The sequence below is a fragment of the Gopherus evgoodei genome, unplaced genomic scaffold, assembly GCF_007399415.2.
Source record: "Gopherus evgoodei ecotype Sinaloan lineage unplaced genomic scaffold, rGopEvg1_v1.p scaffold_76_arrow_ctg1, whole genome shotgun sequence".
Classification (NCBI taxonomy): Eukaryota; Metazoa; Chordata; order Testudines; family Testudinidae; genus Gopherus; species Gopherus evgoodei.
In genome coordinates, this window is record NW_022060097.1 from 18,363 (window position 1) to 37,199 (window position 18,837).

The 18,837-nt window shown below is 62.4% G+C and overlaps 1 protein-coding gene across 1 annotated transcript in view; it reads left to right on the forward strand.

Moving 5' to 3' along the window:
* MEGF8 (multiple EGF like domains 8) overlaps positions 1-18,837 on the forward strand; it is a gene marked incomplete at its 5' end in the record, with an annotated part of 48,686 nt that overhangs the window by 18,322 nt on the left and 11,527 nt on the right. Inside the window, 8 exons of the mRNA XM_030547920.1 lie at positions 3,415-3,629; positions 4,868-4,978; positions 5,484-5,602; positions 7,033-7,237; positions 8,080-8,251; positions 9,956-10,119; positions 17,766-17,910; positions 18,202-18,436. Of these exons, the coding sequence (XP_030403780.1) occupies positions 3,415-3,629; positions 4,868-4,978; positions 5,484-5,602; positions 7,033-7,237; positions 8,080-8,251; positions 9,956-10,119; positions 17,766-17,910; positions 18,202-18,436 (1,366 nt within the window). The remainder of the gene's footprint in view (positions 1-3,414; positions 3,630-4,867; positions 4,979-5,483; positions 5,603-7,032; positions 7,238-8,079; positions 8,252-9,955; positions 10,120-17,765; positions 17,911-18,201; positions 18,437-18,837) is intronic.

Genomic DNA, 18,837 nt, shown 5'->3' on the forward strand with positions numbered 1-18,837 from the left:
GATTCGGGGCACGTCGGAGCAGCAGGTCAGCAGCCATGTCCGCCTGATCACCGCCGTATTTGCAAGTCTGGGCCTCCTGATAAACACAGACAAATCCACTCTGAGGCCCACGCAAAAGGTGGAATTTATCGGGGCGGTCTTGGACGCCACGATGGGCAGGGCCTCGCTGCCTCTGCAACGGTTCCAGACCATGGCGGCGATCGTTCAGCGTTTGCGGTCAGCCCCGTTGACGTCAGTAAGGACATGTCTAACCCTGTTAGGCCACATGGCAGCGTGCACTTTTGTGACCGGCTACGCTCGGCTCCACATGAGGCCTCTCCAGCTGTGGCTTATCAGCCGTTACAGGCCGCAAAGGCAACCTTTAGACATGTTAGTCACAATCCCCCAGAAGGTCTTGGACTCTCTCGGCTGGTGGTTGGACCAGTCCGTGTTATGTGCGGGTCTTCCCTTTCACCCCTCTCAGCCATCGGTATCCCTGACAACGGATGCCTCAGATCTGGGCTGGGGGGCCCACCTGGGGACCCTGCGGACACAGGGCCTGTGGTCCCAGGAGGAGGTGGGGCTCCACATCAACATACGGGAGTTGAGAGCGGTCCGCCTTGCTTGTCAAGCGTTTTGTCATCAGCTTCAGGGTCGTTGTGTCGCCGTGTTTACGGACAACACGACGACGATGTACTATATCAACAAGCAGGGCGGCACCAGGTCCTCCTCCCTGTGCCACGAGGCGATACGTCTCTGGGACTTTTGCGTAGCCCACTCCGTTCACCTCAGGGCTTCCTTCCTCCCTGGAGTACGGAACACTCTGGCGGATCGATTGAGCAGATCCTTCCTGTCACACGAGTGGTCCCTTCGCCCGGATGTCGCTCTCTCCATTTTCCGGAGGTGGGGTTATCCCCGGGTGGACCTCTTTGCGTCCAGGGGGAACAGGAAGTGCCCAGCATTCTGCTCCTTTCAGGGCAGGGAACCGGGGTCGATAGGGGACGCCTTCCTCATCCGGTGGTCGACCCACCTGTACTATGCATTTCCCCCGTTCCCTCTGGTCCACAAGGTCCTCCTGAAGGTGCGCAGGGGCAAGGCGCTCGTGATCATGGTAGCCCCGGCGTGGCCCAGGCAGCACTGGTACACCATGCTGCTGGACTTGGCCATAGCCGACCCAGTTCCCCTGCCCCTTCATCCGGACCTGATTACCCAGGACCACGGGACCCTTTGTCACCCAGACCTGCAGTCGCTGCACCTAGCGGCGTGGCTCCTGCGTGGCTGACTGGCCCAGAGCTGCGATGCTCCACGCCTGTGAGAGAGGTGCTCTTGAGTAGCAGGAAACCGTCCACAAGAGCCACGTATTCAGCGAAATGGAAGCGCTTCTCCTGTTGGTGCGTAGAGAGAAATCTCCGCCCTATGGAAGTTTCGGTTTCCGAAATATTAGACTACGTTTTGTCCCTCAAAGGGCAAGGTCTGGCCTTATCGTCGTTGCGAGTCCACCTAGCTGCTATCTCCACCTTTCACCCGGGTGCGGACGGTCGCTCCGTTTTTTCTCACCCGACGGTGTCGAGATTCCTTAAAGGGCTGGAACGTTTATTCCCTAACGTCCGTCCCCCTGCTCCCACCTGGGATCTTAACCTGGTGTTGTCCCGACTCATGGGGCCCCCCTTTGAGCCGTTAGCTACTTGCTCCCTGCTCTACCTCTCTTGGAAAACTGCCTTTCTAGTGGCTGTCACCTCAGCTAGACGGGTGTCGGAGCTCCGAGCTCTTGTGGTAGACCCCCCATATACGGTCTTCCACAAGGACAAGGTGCAGCTGAGACCACACCCTGCTTTTCTGCCCAAGGTGGTCTCAGCCTTCCATGTCAACCAAGAGATTTTCCTTCCGGTTTTTTTCCCAAAACCTCACTCCTCAGGCAGGGAGCAGCAGCTCCACTCGCTGGATGTCCGTAGGGCTCTCGCGTTCTACATAGACAGGACTAAGCCCTTCCGAAAATCCCCCCAGCTTTTCGTGGCGGTAGCAGATCGTATGAAAGGTCTTCCTATCTCCTCCCAGAGGATATCCTCTTGGGTTACGTCCTGTATCAGGACTTGTTATGACTTGGCCCATGTCCCTGCGGGCCGTGTGACTGCGCATTCTACCAGGGCGCAGGCGTCATCGCTGGCTTTCCTAGCCCGTGTGCCCATCCAGGAAATCTGTCGGGCAGCGACCTGGTCATCGGTCCACACTTTTGCTTCCCACTACACCCTGGTCCAGCAGTCGAGGGAGGATGCGGCCTTCGGAACTGCGGTGCTCCGGGCCGCGACTTCTCACTCCGACCCCACCGCCTAGGTATGGCTTGGGAGTCACCTAACTGGAATGGATGTGAGCAATCACTCGAAGAAGAAAAGACGGTTACTCACCTTTGTAACTGTTGTTCTTCGAGATGTGTTGCTCACATCCATTCCACACCCGCCCTCCTTCCCCACTGTCGGAGTAGCCGGCAAGAAGGAACTGAGGAGCGGGCGGGCCGGCAGGGATATATATTGGGCGCCATGGCGGCGCCACTCTAGGGGACGACCTGCCGGCCCACTGAGTTGCTAGGGTAAAAAAGTTTCCGACGAACGTGCACGCGCGGCGCGCACACCTAACTGGAATGGATGTGAGCAACACATCTCGAAGAACAACAGTTACAAAGGTGAGTAACCGTCTTTTCCCCCAGCCCAGCCTCCCACCCCCTGTAGCCCCCTCGGCCTTTGTCCCTTTCCTGGGTCAGCAGGTCCCCTGGGTTCCCCTCCCACCCCCCGGCTGGCTTTGCAGGGGACAGGCCAAGGGCGCAGCCACAGGTGGGCCTGTGTGGGCCATGACCCATCCATTAGCATCCAGCCCCACCCCACAGCCTCGGCTCTGCTCCAGCCCCACCCCACAGCCCTGGTTCCGTGCACCCGCCCAGCGCTCCTGCACCCACTTTCCTGGGGGCCCCCCAATCCGCCAGCAGGAGGGAGGCAGGTGAGCACTTTGGTGGCCCCAGAGGAGATCCCCAGGGGAAGTCGGGCCCTGGTGTGGGGTGGGGGCAGGTGCTGGGAGCCATGGGCACTGAAATGTCCTTTCCTGGCTACGCCACTGGGGACAGGCTCCGGCCATCAGGAGCCAGGCTACAGTGTCAGCCGGTCTCTGTGCCCAGGCAGCCAGTTGCAGCCACACCTGCCTCTGGGGGTCGCTGCACCGATCAACCCCCTGATCCCGCCGCCTAGGGACTGGAGTAACGCAGGGGAAACTGAGGCACAGAGTATTCAGAGAAAATGTTGAGAACTGCATCACAGAGGGGCCACACCATCCCTCCTGGTTCCCAGCTGGGCACAGGGTGGACTGGGGGGTGACAGAGACACCCCCCCACCTCCCCTGGCCATGCACAGGTGGGGGGTACAGACCTCTCTAACACCCTCCCCCCCCCAGGGCTGCTGGTTCTGTACTACGAGGCAAACTCTAGCGAGGCCTCAGGATTCAATGCCACCTTTGTGGTGCATCGCTGCCAGCCCGGCTGCCGGCCCACCCAGGAGTGCTGGGGTGGGCGCTGCATGTGCCGGGGGGGCTACGCCGGACCCCACTGCCAGCTGCGGGTCTGCCCTGGGAACTGCTCCGCCCACGCCGGCCAGGGCGTCTGCAACACGGTGAGTGATGGGGTGGGCAAGGGGCAGGCATGGGAGGGGCCTGGGACGGGGGAACTAGGGAGGGCAGGGGACTGGCATGGGAGGGGCCTGGGATGGGGAGGGTCTGACGGGGGGCAGGGGACTGGCATGGGAGGGGCCTGGGACGGGGGGGGACTGATGGGGGGGCAGGGGCCTGGAATGGAGAGGGACTGACGGGGGGCAAGGGGTGTCACGGGGTCCCCGAGCGATGCTCTGGAACTGCACCCCACAAAGCCAGGCAGGACTTTGGGGAGCCTCCTCTCCCTTGGAGCAGACTTGTTCAGGGCCAGAAGCTCCCACAGCTTCACCTCCTGGGTCTCTCCTTGGAGCATTCAGCATCCTCTGCCCTCCGTGTGCTTCCCACAGCGAGTCCACCCCAGCGGGGTCCGGGGGGGGCCACAGGGTCCTGCACCCCCCCACTTCGCAGTCAGACGTGACTCTCAGCCAGCCAGTAACACAGAGGTTTATTCGATGACAGGAACAGGGTCTAACACAGAGCTTGTAGGTACAGCGAACGGGACCCCTCGTCCGGGTCCATTCTGGGGGGCAGTGAGCCAGACCCCCACGTCTGCACTTCACTCCTCATCCCCAGCCAGCTCCAGACTTACAACCCCCCCCCCCCAGCCCCTCCTCTCTGCTCAGCCCCTTTCCCGGGCCAGGAGGTCACCTGATCCCTTTGTCTCCAACACCTTCAGCTGGCACCTTTGCAGAGGGGGGGCCCAGGCCATCAGTTGCCAGGAGACAGTGTCAGGCATCTAGGTGCACTGGCCCTTTGCTCTGCAGCAACCACACCCCCTTATCCCACCACCTAGATATTAAGAACTGCCATGGGGACACTGAGGCACCAACACCGTATTCAAAGCAAACATTAAGAACATTCCCATTTCATCACGGGCTGGCATGGGAGGGGCCTGGGACAGGGGAACTGATGAGGGGGGCAGGGGGCTGGCATAAGAGATGCTTGGGGTGGGGTGGGCAGGGGACTGAGATGGGGGCAGGGCAGGGAGGCTGTTATGGGGGGCACAGGTACGGGTTGCACTGAGGAGGGACGGGAACATGAAGGGGGAGGCGAAGGGGGAAGGCTGGGGGACTCTGCTGGGGGTCCATAGCGGGGCGGAGTCCAGGGTTGGGCGAAGCATGTGGGGGGAGGAGGCGGAGTCAGCGCAGGCCCTAGGCGGGGGGGGGTGTACCCGTCTTACCCTCCCGCTCCTGCCCCCCAGAGTCTGGGTCTCTGCATCTGTGGTGACGGGTTTGGGGGCGCGGATTGTTCGGTGCCGCTGGACCCGGGGAAGATCGTCTGGGAGACGCTGATTGACAGCCAGCTGATGCCAGTGAGTCCCCTCAGCGGCCCCCCCCTCGGCCCCCCCCGCCTGGGCACTGCCTGCGCATGCACCCCCCTGCCCAGCGCCATCCCCCCAACCCTGCCAGGCCCCCCCCTTACTGAAGTACCCCCCACCCTGCCTGGGCACCACCTGCTCTTGCACCCCCCTGCCCAGCCCCCCAACCCTGCCAGGCCCCCCCGCCCAAGTACCCCCCAGCCACCCTGCCTGGGCACCACTTGCTCATGCACTCCCTGCCCAGCCCAGCCCCCCCCAACCCCACCAGCCCCCCCCCACACTCTGCCTGGCATAGGCATTGCCCAGCCACCCCTTGCCTGCACCATCCCCCCGGCTCCACCCAGGCACCATAGCCCTGCCTGGCATGGGCACCCACCCCCTTGCTGGTGCTTGGCATTGCCCCCTGCCTGTCACCGTCCCCTGCCCACACCCAGTGCTGGCCTCCCAGCACCCATCCACGGCCCCTCGGGCCCTGACCCTGCCTCTGCGTCTGTCCCAGGACACGGCCAGCCGGTTCCTGCACCGCCTGGGCCACACCATGGTGGAAGGGCCAGAGGCCACGCTCTGGATGTTCGGGGGCCTGTCCCTGCGCCAGGGGCTGCTGGGCAACGTCTACAGGTGAGCGGGGAGCCGTTGGGCTCCACCCCCTTCCTCAGGCTCCGCCCTGGGACCTGCTGGGCTCTGCCCCCTTCCTCAGGCTCCGCCCCTGGAACCTGCTGGGCTCTGCCCCCTTCCTCAGGCTCCGCCCTTAGGATCTACTGGGCTCTGCCCCTTAGGCTCTGCCCCTGGAACCTGCTGGGCTCCGCCCCCTTCCTCAGGCTCCGCCCCTTAGGCTCCACCCTTGGGATCTGCTGGGCTCCGCCCCTTCCTTAGGCTCCGCCCCTGGAACCTGCTGGGCTCTGCCCACTTCCTCAGGCTCCGCCCTTAGGATCTACTGGGCTCTGCCCCTTAGGCTCCGCCCCTGGAACCTGCTGGGCTCTGCCCCCTTCCTCAGGCTCCGCCCCTTAGGCTCTGCCCTTGGGATCTGCTGGGCTCCACCCCTTCCTCAGGCTCCGCCCTGGGACCTGCTGGGCTCCACCCCCTTCCGCAGGCGCTGCCCCAGGATGTGCAGGGCTCCACGCCCTTCCGCAGGCTCTGCCCCAGGACCTGGGCTCCGCCCTCTTCCTCAGGCTCCGCCCCTGGAACCTGCTGGGCTCTGCCCCCTTCCTCAGGCTCCGCCCTTAGGATCTACTGGGCTCTGCCCCTTAGGCCCCGCCCCTGGAACCTGCTGGGCTCCGCCCCCTTCCTCAGGCTCCGCCCCTTAGGCTCCGCCCTTGGGATCTGCTGGGCTCCGCCCCTTCTTCAGGCTCCGCCCCTGGAACCTGCTGGGCTCTGCCCCCTTCCTCAGGCTCCACACTTGGGACCTGCTGGGCTCCGCCCACTTCCTTAGGCTCCGCCCCTGGAACCTGCTGGGCTCTGCCCCTTAGGCTGCGCCCCTGGAACCTGCTGGGCTCCGCCCACTTCCTCAGGCTCCGCTCTTGGGACCTGCTGGGCTCTGCCCCCTTCCTTGGGCTCCGCCCCTGGAACCTGCTGGGCTCTGCCCCCTTCCTCAGGCTCCACACTTGGGACCTGCTGGGCTCTGCCCCCTTCCTTGGGCTCCACACTTGGGACCTGCTGGGCTCTGCCCCCTTCCTCAGGCTCCACACTTGGGACCTGCTGGGCTCTGCCCCCTTCCTCAGGCTCCACACTTGGGACCTGCTGGGCTCTGCCCCCTTCCTTGGGCTCCACACTTGGGACCTGCTGGGCTCTGCCCCCTTCCTCAGGCTCCACACTTGGGACCTGCTGGGCTCTGCCCCCTTCCTTGGGCTCCGCCCCTGGAACCTGCTGGGCTCTACCCCTCAGGCTCCGCCCCTGGAGCCTGCTGGGCTCCGCCCACTTCCTCAGGCTCCACACTTGGGACCTGCTGGGCTCTGCTCCCTTCCTCGGGCTCCGCCCAGGCTCTGGGGATGAGGCTGTCTCTCTGGCCCCTCCGGCTCCGGGAGACTCTCGCTCTGGGTCTCTCCCCACAGGTACTCCATCCCTGAGCGCCGCTGGACCCAGATGCTGGCAGGGACGGAGGATGGGGGGCCGGGGCCCAGCCCCCGCTACTTCCACGCCGCAGCCTACGTGCCGGCGCGCCAGGCCATGGTGGTGCTGGGGGGGCTGACGGCCGGCGGCGTCGCCAGCGACTGCTGGGTGCTCAACCTCACCACCCTGCAGTGGAGACAAGAGCAGGTACCCACAGCCCCCTCCCCCCACAACAACCCCTGACCCCGTGGTGACCCCAATGACCCCGCCTTGTCCCTGTGATGGCCCCCAGTGACCCTGTGCTGACCCAGCACCAACCCCACCCCGACCCCTGCCCCCACGCTGACTCTGCCCGTGAGCCCTGGCCCCTGATCACCACAGCTGGGCTACCAGAGTCCTGTGACCTCTGACCCCTGGTCCCTGACATGTCACTCATCGACCTCGGTGCCCTGTGACCCCTGCACCCTCCCCCCTCCCCCGCAGGGTCCCCCAGAGGATTCAGGGGGCCTGGGGCCAGGGCCGCCCCAAGCACGGCGGCACACCGTAGGGGGGTGCTCTGCCGCTCGCCGGTCCCGCGGCTCCGGTGGACCTCCCGCAGGCATCCCTGCGGATTCCCCACCGGAGCCGCAGGACCAGCGGCCCCTCCGCAGGCACGCCTGCGGGAGGTCTACCGGCGCCGCCTGCCGCCCTCCCGGTAACCGGCAGAGTGCCCCCCGCGGCATGCGCCCCAAGCACGCGCTTGGCGCGCTGGGGCCTGGAGCCGGCCTTGCCTGGGGCAAAGTGAGGGAGCTGCAGTGCTTGTACTCAGCCGACGACGGTCGGGGCCTTCGGCGGCATTTCAGCGGTGGGAGGCCCTTCAGTCGCTCTGCATCTTCAGCAGCATTGACGGGCCTCCTGCCATCGCAAGGCAGCCGAAGACCCGGACCACTGCCGGGCCAGGGCTCGCAGGGCCCCTGTGGGGGCCTGGGGAAAATTGCCCCACTCCCCCCCCCCGGTGGCCCTGCTTCCGTGGGGGCCCCCAGCCCACTCTGAGCTCTGCTCTCCCTCAGGACCCCCTGCTCCCGGCAGTGGCGGGACACACAGTGACCCCCCGGCGCGGCATTTCCCTGCTGCTCATCGGTGGCTACTCCCCGGCCGACGGCTTCAACAAGCAACTGCTGGAGTACGGTGTGGAGAGCGAACGCTGGCAGGCGGGGACGGCGGCCGGGACTCCCCCCACAGGTACAACCCCCTCCCCCAGGTACAAAGCCCCCACCCCCTGCCATGGAGAGTGAGTGCTGGCAGGCGGGGACGGCGGCCGGGACTCCCCCCACAGGTACAACCCCCTCCCCCAGGTACAAAGCCCCCACCCCCTGCCATGGAGAGCGAACGCTGGCAGGTGGGGATGGCAGCCGGGACTCCCCCCACAGGTACAACCCCCTCCCCCAGGTACAAAGCCCCCACCCCCTGCCATGGAGAGCGAGTGCTGGCAGGCAGGGACGGCGGGCAGGACCCCACCTTACAGGTACAACCCCCCAGGTACAAACCCCCCACCCCCTGCCATGGAGAGCGAGTGCTGGCAGGCAGGGACGGCGGGCAGGCCCCCCCCCCCCCCCACAGGTACAACCCCCTCCCCCAGGTACAAAGCCCCCACCCCCTGCCGTGGAGAGTGAGTGCTGGCAGGCAGGGACGGCGGGCAGGACCCCCCCCCCCCCACAGGTACAACCCCCTCCCCCAGGTACAAAGCCCCCACCCCCTGCCATGGAGAGTGAGTGCTGGCAGGCGGGGACGGTGGCCGGGACTCCCCCCACAGGTACAACCCCCTCCCCCAGGTACAAAGCCCCCACCCCCTGCCATGGAGAGCGAACGCTGGCAGGCGGGGACGGCGGCCGGGACTCCCCCCACAGGTACAACCCCCTCCCCCAGGTACAAAGCCCCCACCCCCTGCCATGGAGAGTGAGTGCTGGCAGGCAGGGACGGCGGGCAGGACCCCACCTTACAGGTACAACCCCCCAGGTACAAACCCCCCACCCCCTGCCATGGAGAGCGAGTGCTGGCAGGCAGGGACGGCGGGCAGGACCCCCCCCCCACAGGTACAACCCCCTCCCCCAGGTACAAAGCCCCCACCCCCTGCCGTGGAGAGTGAGTGCTGGCAGGTGGAGACGGCGGGCAGGACCCCACCTTACAGGTACAACCCCCCAGGTACAAAGCCCCCACCCCCTGCCATGGAGAGCGAGTGATGGCAGGCAGGGACGGCGGGCAGGACCCTCCCCCCCCCACAGGTACAACCCCCCCCGGTACAAAGCCCCCACCCCCTGCCATGGAGAGCGAGTGCTGGCAGGCAGGGACGGCGGGCAGGCCCCCCCCCCCAGGTACAACCCCCCCCCAGGTACAACCCCCCCACCCCCTGCCATGGAGAGCGAGCGCTGGCAGGAGGGTCCAGTGGCCGGGATCCCCCCCTTCCCCCCTCCAGGTATGAACCTCCCACTCCCCGGCGTGGAGAGCAGGAGCTGGTAGATGGGGCAGGTTTCCGGGATCCCCCCACAGGTACCTCCCGGCGTGGAGAATGAGCATGGCAGACGGGGCTGGCGACCAGGACCTCCCCCCCCACACACAGGTACCAGCCCACAGGCACCCTCTGGCGTGCAGAGCGAGCCCTGGCAGGCGGGGCCTGCGACCGGGACCCCCCCACAGGTGCGAACCCTTCAGGTACCCCCAGCATGCAGAGCAAGCGCTGGCAGGCGGGGCAGGTTTCTAGAACCACCCCCCACAGGTAAAACACGGCCCCACTCCCCCACAGGTACCCCCCAGTGTGGAGAGTGAGTGCTGGCAGCAGCTGGGACCCCAGTGTAGGGACACAGCAGGGTGAAGGGGGATTCAACAGCTGCCCTGCCTGCTGCCACCAGGTCTGTTGTTTGGGGACCTGACCCCCCCTGTTGCCCCCAGGTCTGTATGGGCACTCGGCTGTGTACCATGAGGGGACAGATGCCGTGTACGTTTTTGGGGGGCAGCGTTTCCACGTGGAGACGGTGTCGGCTTCCGCCGAACTCTACAGCCTGCACTGCCCCAGCCGGACCTGGAGCCTGCTGGCCCCCGCCCAGGGCCGCAAGGTGGGGGCAGTGCCAGGGCAGGAGTGTGGGCATGGGGGGCAGGGTTTTTTGGGGTGCAGCAGGGACATGGGGGTGAGGGGTAAAGTTGTGGGGGATGTGGCTTGGGGTTGCAACGGGATGGTGGGGTTTTGGAGGTACAGCAGGGATGTGGGGGTTTTGGGGTGCAGTGCAGCGGTGAGGATTTTGTGGGTACAGGGGTTTTGGTCTACAGCAGGGATGTGGGGGTGGAGGTGGGGGCAAGGCTGGGATACAGCGGGATTATGAGGCTAGAGGAATTTATAGATTGTAGGACTGGAAGGGACCTCGAGTCCAATCCCTGATAGACCATCCCTCATAGACATTTATCTAACCTACTGTCACAGAGTGTGGGGGAGTCCAGCCCTGCACCCCTCTTCCTGGGACCCACAGTGACTCTCAGCCAGCCAGTAAAACAGAAGGTTTATCGGACAACAGGAACACAGGTTACAGCAGAGCTTGGAGGCACAGCCAGGACCCCCCAGTGAAGTCCTTCTGGGGTTTCAGGAAGCTTAGTCCCCAGTTTAGGATTCCCTGAATTCCAACCACCCAGCCCAAAACTGAAACTGAACTAACTCCCTCCAGCCGGCCCCTTCCTTTGTCCAGCTTCCCAGACAAAGGTGCTGACCCCCCCCCCCCTTCCTGGTTCAGGTTACAGGCCTAGGTCCTGTCCCTCACCTAAAGTCCTCCCCTGCTCTCCCATCCCCCACACAGACAGTCCCTACTGCATCACATCTCTCCCCCCTTCGAGACTGAACTGAGCGGGGTCACTCTGCCCAGTGACCTGGGGAAGTTCAGGGTCCCCTCTCCGGGACAACGCATCCGCTGTCAGGTTGGCACTTCCCTTCACATGGACCACGTCCATGTCATAGTCCTGCAGGAGCAGGCTCCACCTCAGGAGCTTGGCGTTGGCTCCTTTCATCTGGTGCAGCCAGGTCAGGGGAGAGTGGTCGGTGCACACGGTGAAGTGTCGCCCAAAGAGATATGGCTCTAGCTTCTTAAGGGCCCACACCATGGCCAGGCATTCCTTCTCGATGGCCGCGTAGTTCTGTTCCCGGGATAGCAGCTTTTTACTCAGGTACACGATGGGGTGTCTCTCCCCCTTTTCATCCTCCTGCATTAACACCGGCCCCAGTCCCGTGTCTGAGGCGTTGGTGAACACCATAAAGGGCTTGTCAAAATCTGGGTTTGTCAGAACTGGGCCACTGACCAGAGCCTCCTTCAGCGCCCGGAGAGCCTGCTGGCACTGCTCAGTCCAGATCACCTTGTCTGGCTTCCCCTTTTTGCACAGTTCAGCGATGGGGGCGGCTATGGCACTAAAGTGGGGCACGAACCTTCGATAGTACCCCGCCATCCCAATAAAGGCCTGGACCTGCTTTTTGGTTTGGGGAGCAGGCCAGTCTCTGATCACCTCCACCTTGGCTGGTTCCGGCTTCAGGCAGCCGCTCCCCACCCGATGGCCCAGGTAAGATACTTCAGCCATCCCCACCTTGCACTTCTCAGCCTTTACTGTTAACCCAGCCTTTCGGAGTCGGTCCAGGACTTGTTTAACCTGGGACATGTGGTCCTCCCAAGTCTGGTTGAAGACGCAAATGTCGTCAATATACGCCACAGCATAACTCTCCATCCCCCTCAGTAGCTGATCCACCAGGCGCTGGAAGGTGGCCGGTGCTCCCTTGAGGCCGAAGGGCAGGGTCAGAAACTCATAGAGCCCCAGAGGGGTGATAAAGGCTGATTTCAGCCTGGCATCTGCGTCCAGCAGCACTTGCCAGTAGCCTTTGGTAAGATCCATAGTGGTGAGGTACCGAGCACCTCCCAGCTTGTCTAGGAGCTCGTCAGGCCTGGGCATAGGGTAGGCATCAGATACGGTGATGGCATTGAGCTTTCGATAGTCCACACAGAACCGGATTGACCCATCCTTCTTGGGGACCAGCACCACTGGCGAGGCCCAAGGGCTGGAAGACAGCTGGATCACCCCCAAAGCCAGCATGTCCCTGACCTCTCTTTCAAGATCCTGGGCAGTTTTACCAGTGACCCGAAAAGGGGAGCATCTTATAGGGGGATGTGACCCGGTCTGCACCCGGTGGACAGTCAAATTAGTGCGTCCATGCTGGTTGGAAAACAGCTGTCGGTACAGATGCAGCACCCCTCTGATCTCAGCGTGCTGGCCCGGGGTCAGTTGATCAGAGAGGGGAATCGCCTCCAGGGGGGAGCCAGCTTTTGTCCCAGGGAATAAATCCACTAAGGGGTCATCTCCCTGCCCCTCCCAATGTCCACACACGCCCAACACCACATTCCCCCTGTCATAGTATGGTTTCATCATGTTCACATGGTACACCCGACGGTGATGTGCCCCGTTTGACAGCTCCACCACATAGTTTACCTCATTTAGTTGCTTGATAACCTTGAAGGGCCCTTCCCAGGCAGCCTGGAGTTTGTTTTTCCTCACCGGGATGAGAACCATCACCTGATCCCCGGTGGCGAAGGCACGGGCCCACGCCGTGCGGTCATACCAGACCTTCTGCCTCCTCTGGGCTCAGGCCAGATTCTCCCTGGCCAGGCCCATGAGCTCGGCCAGTCTTTCCCAGAAGGTCAGGCCATACTCCACCACTGACTCTCCATCGGGAGCGGCCTTCCCTTCCCATTCGTCCCTCATCAGGTCTAGGGGCCCCCTTACCCGCCTTCCATACAACAGTTCAAAAGGTGAAAACCCGGTAGATTCCTGGGGTACCTCCCTGTACGCAAACAGCAGGTGAGGTAAGTACTTGTCCCAATCCTGCGGGTGCTGGTTCATAAATGTTTTTAGCATCATCTTCAGCGTCCCGTTGAACCTTTCCACCAGCCCATTGGACTGGGCTTGATACGCGAGGCCCAGTTGTGCTGGACCCCACATTTCTGCCATAAGGACCGGAGCAGGGCCGACATGAAGTTGGACCCCTGGTCCGTTAAGACCTCCTTGGGGAACCTCACCCGTCCGAAAATTGTCAGCAGCGCATCTGCCACTGTGTTTGCTTTAATAGAGGACAAGGCCACCGCCTCGGGGTAGCGAGTGGCAAAATCCACCACCACCAGGATGTATTTCTTTCCTGACCGGGTCATCTTGCTGAGGGGTCCCACTATGTCCATGGCCACCTTCTGGAAAGTTTCTTCTATAATGGGTTAAGGCCTCAAATCCGCTTTCCCCTTGTCCCGGGCCTTCCCCACCCTCTGGCAGGGGTCACAGGATTGGCAGTACTGTCGGACATGGGTAAAGACCCCAGGCCAGTAAAAGTTCTGTAGCAGCCTCTGCCTGGTGCGCCGGATTCCCTGGTGCCCTGCGAGAGGGATGTCATGGGCCAGGTACAACAGCTTGTGACGGAACTTCTGGGGAACCACCAGCTGCCTCCTGATCCCCCATGACTCTACTTCCCCTGGGGGAGCCCATTCTCGGTACAGGAACCCCTTCTCTCACAGGAACCTCTCCTTGCAACCTCTCCTCTTGGTCTGTACCGCAGTAAGGTCAGCCCGGTCCCTGGGCTTCCGCCAGGAGGGATCTTTCTGCAACTCGGCCTGGAACTCAGCAGCTGGGACAGGGATGGGGATCTGCTCTCTCTCGCTGGCTGGGTCTGAGGCCGCGGCCTCTCTGAGCTGTGTCCCTGGGCGTTCCCTCCCCACCAGGTTAGGGTCCTGCACCTCGGGCAGAGTCCCTTCTCTGTTGTCGAGGTGCAGTGTCCTTCGCCGACCCTAACTATGGGTCATGACCAGTGCACCCCGGACATTGCTTGGCCAGACCTCCAGGTTCCCCCCCCATTAACATCTCCGTAGGCAAATATGGGTGTACCCCCACATCCTTGGGGCCTTCCTTGGCCCCCCACTTCAGGTATACCCTCGCCACGGGCACCTTGAATGGGGTCCTGCCCACGCCCATCAGGGTCAGGTAGGTGTCAGGCACCATCCAATCTGAGGCCACCACCTCGGGCCGGGCCAGCGTCACCTCTGCGCCCATGTCCCAGTACCCAGTGACCTTCCTCCCATCTACCTCCAGGGAAACAAGGCACTCTGTCTGGAGGGGCAGCCCTGCACCCACCCTGTAAACCAAAAAATCAGAGCCTGGAGCATCCAGCCCCACAGAGGAGCTGACCTGGGAACCTCCTCCTTCCTTCACAGGTGGTATGTTGTCAGCCCCTCTTTCCTGGAAATGTAGCCCCTCCTCCGATTGGGTTTTTACCCAGTCAACCTTCTGCGGGTTGGGTCTGCTTGGTCTGTCCCTGAGCTTGGGGCACTGGGCCCGTATGTGGCCTCGTTGGCCACAGCGATAGCAGCCCATGTCTCATGGGTCCCCTCGAGTGGGTCGGATGGACCTGCCGCTGGATGTTCCCCTTTTGGGGGGGTTCTCCATAGGACCCCGCTGGGAGGTCCCATGATGACTCTCTCTGCGTTGAGGCAGGCCTGCTCCTTTGAGACTCCTCCCTGCCCGACTGTCCACAAATTGGTCGGGCAGCTGGCCTGCGTGCTGCGGGTTCTCCGGCTTCTGGTCCATCAACCACAGCCTCAGGTCGGACGGGCACTGCTCGTACAGGTGCTCCAGTATGAATAGGTCAAGCAGGTTCTCTTTAGTTCGGGCCCCAGCTGTTCACTTGCGGGCATACCGCTGCGCCCGGTTGACCAGTTGTAGGTATGTGACCTCACGGGTTTTACGCTGGCTCCGGAACTTTTTCCGGTACATCTCAGGAGTCAGCCCAAACTCGCGGAGCAGGGCCTGTTTGAACAGTTCGTAGTCCCCTGCCTCCGCCCCTTTCAGTCAGCTGTACACCTCCACGGCTGTGGAGTCCAGTAAGGGGGTGAGAACTGCGATCCTGTCTGCAGGGTCAACCCTGTGCAGCTCGCAGGCCTTCTCAAAGGCCGTCAGGAAGGTATCTATGTCCTCCCCCTCCTTACGCCGGGGCAGCAAGTGCTTATCAAAGCTCTTTGTAGTCCTGGGTCTCCCCTAGATCACTGCAGCTGGGGCCCCCGCTGCTCCTCAGCCGGGCCAGTTCCAGCTCATGCTGGCGCTGGTTCTCCTCCAGCTCACGCTGGCGCTGGTTCTCCTCGTGTTTACGCTGGTTCTCTCGCTCCTTCAGTTCTTGCCTCCTTAACTCGAGCTCTTCCCGTCTCAGCTCCCTGTCATGTTCCATCCGCATCTGTTCCAGGGATGGGGAGCTCCGCCGGGATGATCCCCTGCTGGCCGCGGGGGTCAGGGTGCCCTCGGTATTCACTGGGCTTCCCCCAACCCCTCCCCTAGGTATAGGTGGGCAGGGTCTTGGGGTGTCCTCGGCAGCAGTCTGGCCCCTCCCAGCCATGTCAGGCCCCGGGGCCCACGCTGCGTCCGCTGGGCAGCTTCCCTCAGGGACAGGGCCCGGTTCACCCAAGTGATCCTTCTCCTCCAGCTGAGCAATTAGCTGGTCTTTGGTGGACCTCCCAGTGCGCAGCCCCCTCTGCTTGCACAGCTCCGCCAGGTCTTTCCTAAGGCACTTAGCATACATCTTCCTGCTGGCCACTCGCCGGCCTGTGCTCTCAGCTTCCCACCGGCTCCAGGGAGACCCTCGTGCACCAGCCCTTCTTCAGGTCACCCCCTCTCTGCCAGGGTCGAGCTGCAGACTCCTCCGCCCCTGGGACTGCTCCTGCAATCCCCCGGGGAACCCTGCTACTGCAAAAATCCTTCTCTCTCCCAGGGTCGAGCGGCAAGCTCCTCCGCCCCTGAGACTGCTCCTGCAATCCCCCCAGGGGACCCTGTTACTGCAAAGTCCTTCTCTCTGGTCACACGCTCCCAGGGGTTAATCGCCTCCTGAAACAGTCGCTCTCTGTCTCTTCAGCCCACCTGGTCCCCATCAAACCCCCTTCGTTTTGCTGCTCCCCTGTCACTTACTGCAGGAAGCACCATCCACGGGATGCAGTAGATCCCGGCGCTGCCACCAGTTGTCACGGAGTGTGGGGGAGTCCGGCCCTGCACCCCTCTTCCTGGGACCCACAGTGACTCTCAGCCAGCCAGTAAAACAGAAGGTTTATTGGACAAGAGGAAGGAAGGATACAGCAGAGCTTGGAGGCACAACCAGGACCCCTCAATCGAGTCCTTCTGGGTTCCCTAGCTTGGGATTCCCTGAATTCCAACCACCTAGCCCAAAACCGAAACTGAACTAACTCCCTCCAGCCGGCCCCTTCCTTTGTCCAGCTTCCCGGGCAAAGGTGCTGACCCCCCCCCCCCCCCCCCGCTCAGGTTACAGGCTTAGGTCCTGTTCTTCACCTAAAGTCTTCCCCGGCTCTGTCGCCCCCACACAGACCGTCCCTACTGCATCACACCTGCTCTTAAATATCTCCAGCGATGGAGATTCCACAACTTCCCTAGGCAATCTATTCCAGTGTTTAACTACCCTGACAGTTAGGAACTTTTTCCTAATGTCCAGCCTAAATCTCCCTTGCTGCAGTTTAAGTCCATTGCTTGTTCTATCATTGGAGGCTAAGGTGAACAAATTTTCTCCCTCCTCCTGATGACACCCTTTTAGATACCTGAAAACTGCTATCATGTCCCCTCTCAGTCTTCTCTTTTCCAAACTAAACAAACCCAATTCCTTCAGCCTTCCTTCATAGGTCATGTTCTCAAGACCTTTAATCATTCTTGTTGCTCTTCTCTGGACCCTCTCCAATTTCTCCACATCTTTCTTGAAATGCGGTGCCCAGAACTGGACACAATACTCCAGTTGAGGCCTAACCAGCGCAGAGTAAAGCGGAAGAATGACTTCTCGTGTCTTGTTTACAACACACCTGTTAATGCATCCCAGAATCACGTTTGCTTTTTTTTGCAACAGTATCACACTGTTGACTCATATTAAGCTTGTGGTCCACTATGACCCCTAGATCTCTTTCTGCCATACTCCTTCCTAGACAGTCTCTTCCCATTCTGTATGTGTGAAACTGATTGTTCCTTCCTAGGTGGAGCACTTTGCATTTATCTTTATTGGACTTCATCCTGTTTACCTCAGACCATTTCTCCAATTTGTCCAGATCATTTTGAATTTTGACCCTGTCCTCCAAAGCAGTTGCAATCCCTCCCAGTTTGGTATCGTCCGCAAACTTAACAAGCGTACTTTCTATGCCAACATCTAAGTCGTTGATGAAGATATTGAACAGAGCCGGTCCCAAAACAGACCCCTGCGGAACCCCACTTGTTATACCTTTCCAGCAGGATTGGGAGCCATTAATAACTACTCTCTGAGTACGGTTATCCAGCCAGTTATGCACCCACCTTATAGTAGCCCCATCTAAATTGTATTTGCCTAATTTATTGATAAGAATATCATACGAGACAGCATCAAATGCTTTACTAAAGTCTAGGCATACCACATCTGCCACTTCTCCCTTGTCCACAAGACTCATCCTATCGAAGGGGGCTTGGGGGCGCAACGGGGCTGTGGGGGTGGGGTTTTGGGGCTAGGGGGATGGGGTTTTAGGCACAGCAGAGATGTGGGGGTGGGGGCAGGGTTTTTTTGGGTGCAGTGGGATTATGAGGTTAGGGGGTGGGGTTTTGGGGTGTTATGGGGCTGGGGGGGGTTGGGGCACAGCGGGGATGTGGGGGGAGGACTGACCCCAGCTCTCTCTGACCCTGCATGGTCTCCCAGCCGCTGTCTCACTTTTTCCACGCGGCTGCCGTGCTGCGGGACACCATGGTGGTGGTTGGGGGCCGCACGGAGACCAAGGACTTCACCAGCCACCTGCTGCTTTACCAGCTCAACTGCAACACCTGGATCCTGCCCAACCAGACGGGTAACGGGGGGGCGAGGGAGGGAGACACCCCCCCAGCCACACAAAGGGGGAGGGGACCCCCAGCCACACAGGAAATGGGGGGGTGAGATTTCCCCCTACTGCCAGCCTTGCCTCCGTTACCCGCGGCCCTTTGCTCTCCCCCCACGCTGGGGTTGGCAGGGTTACCTGGGGCCCTTCGCTCTCCTCCAGGCCTGCCCCCCAAGGCCTAGTGGTGGGGGGGTTACCCGGGGTCTCTCCCCGAGGCCTGGCAGTGGGGGGCTCACCCGGGGTTACCCAGGGTCTCTCCCCCAGGCCCAGCGGTGGTGGACGTGCCCATGAACGAGTCGGTGGCCCACGCGGTGGCCGCGGTCGGGGGCCGGATCTACGTCTCCGGGGGGTTCAGCGGGGTGGCGCTGGGGCGCATGGCTGTGCTGACGGTGCCCTCTGACCCCTGCCTCGTCTTCCCCGGCCCCGACGCCTGCAACCGCTCGAGTGCCAGCTGCACGTGGTGCCGCGACAGCTGCCTGTCCGCCGACGCCGCCGAGAGGTGGGGCCTGGGGGGCGTGGCTATTGGTGGATGGAGGAGGGCTGAGGCCGGGGGAAAGAGATGGGAGGAAGCTATTGGTGGGGTGAGGGAGTAGGGGCGTGGCCCTACTAGAAGGGGCGTGGCTATTGGTGGGGGAGTGGGGCGAGGTGTGTGGGGGTCTGTATCCTATCACCAGGTCCCGGGGTTGGGGAGAGGCAGCCCATGGGCTCCAGGATGGCCCCCCCAGGGTCCCTGCCGGAGTCCGGCCCAGCAGATCCTGCAGATGCGAGCCCCCTGGGGCAGTTCCAATGACCCCTCCCCTGTGCAGACCCAGGCCCTGGGTTCCAGCCGCACTCTAACCCCAGGGAGACCCCCGGCCCCCTCAGGAGCCCCCTTGTAAACCCCCCCAGCCGTTCTCTGCC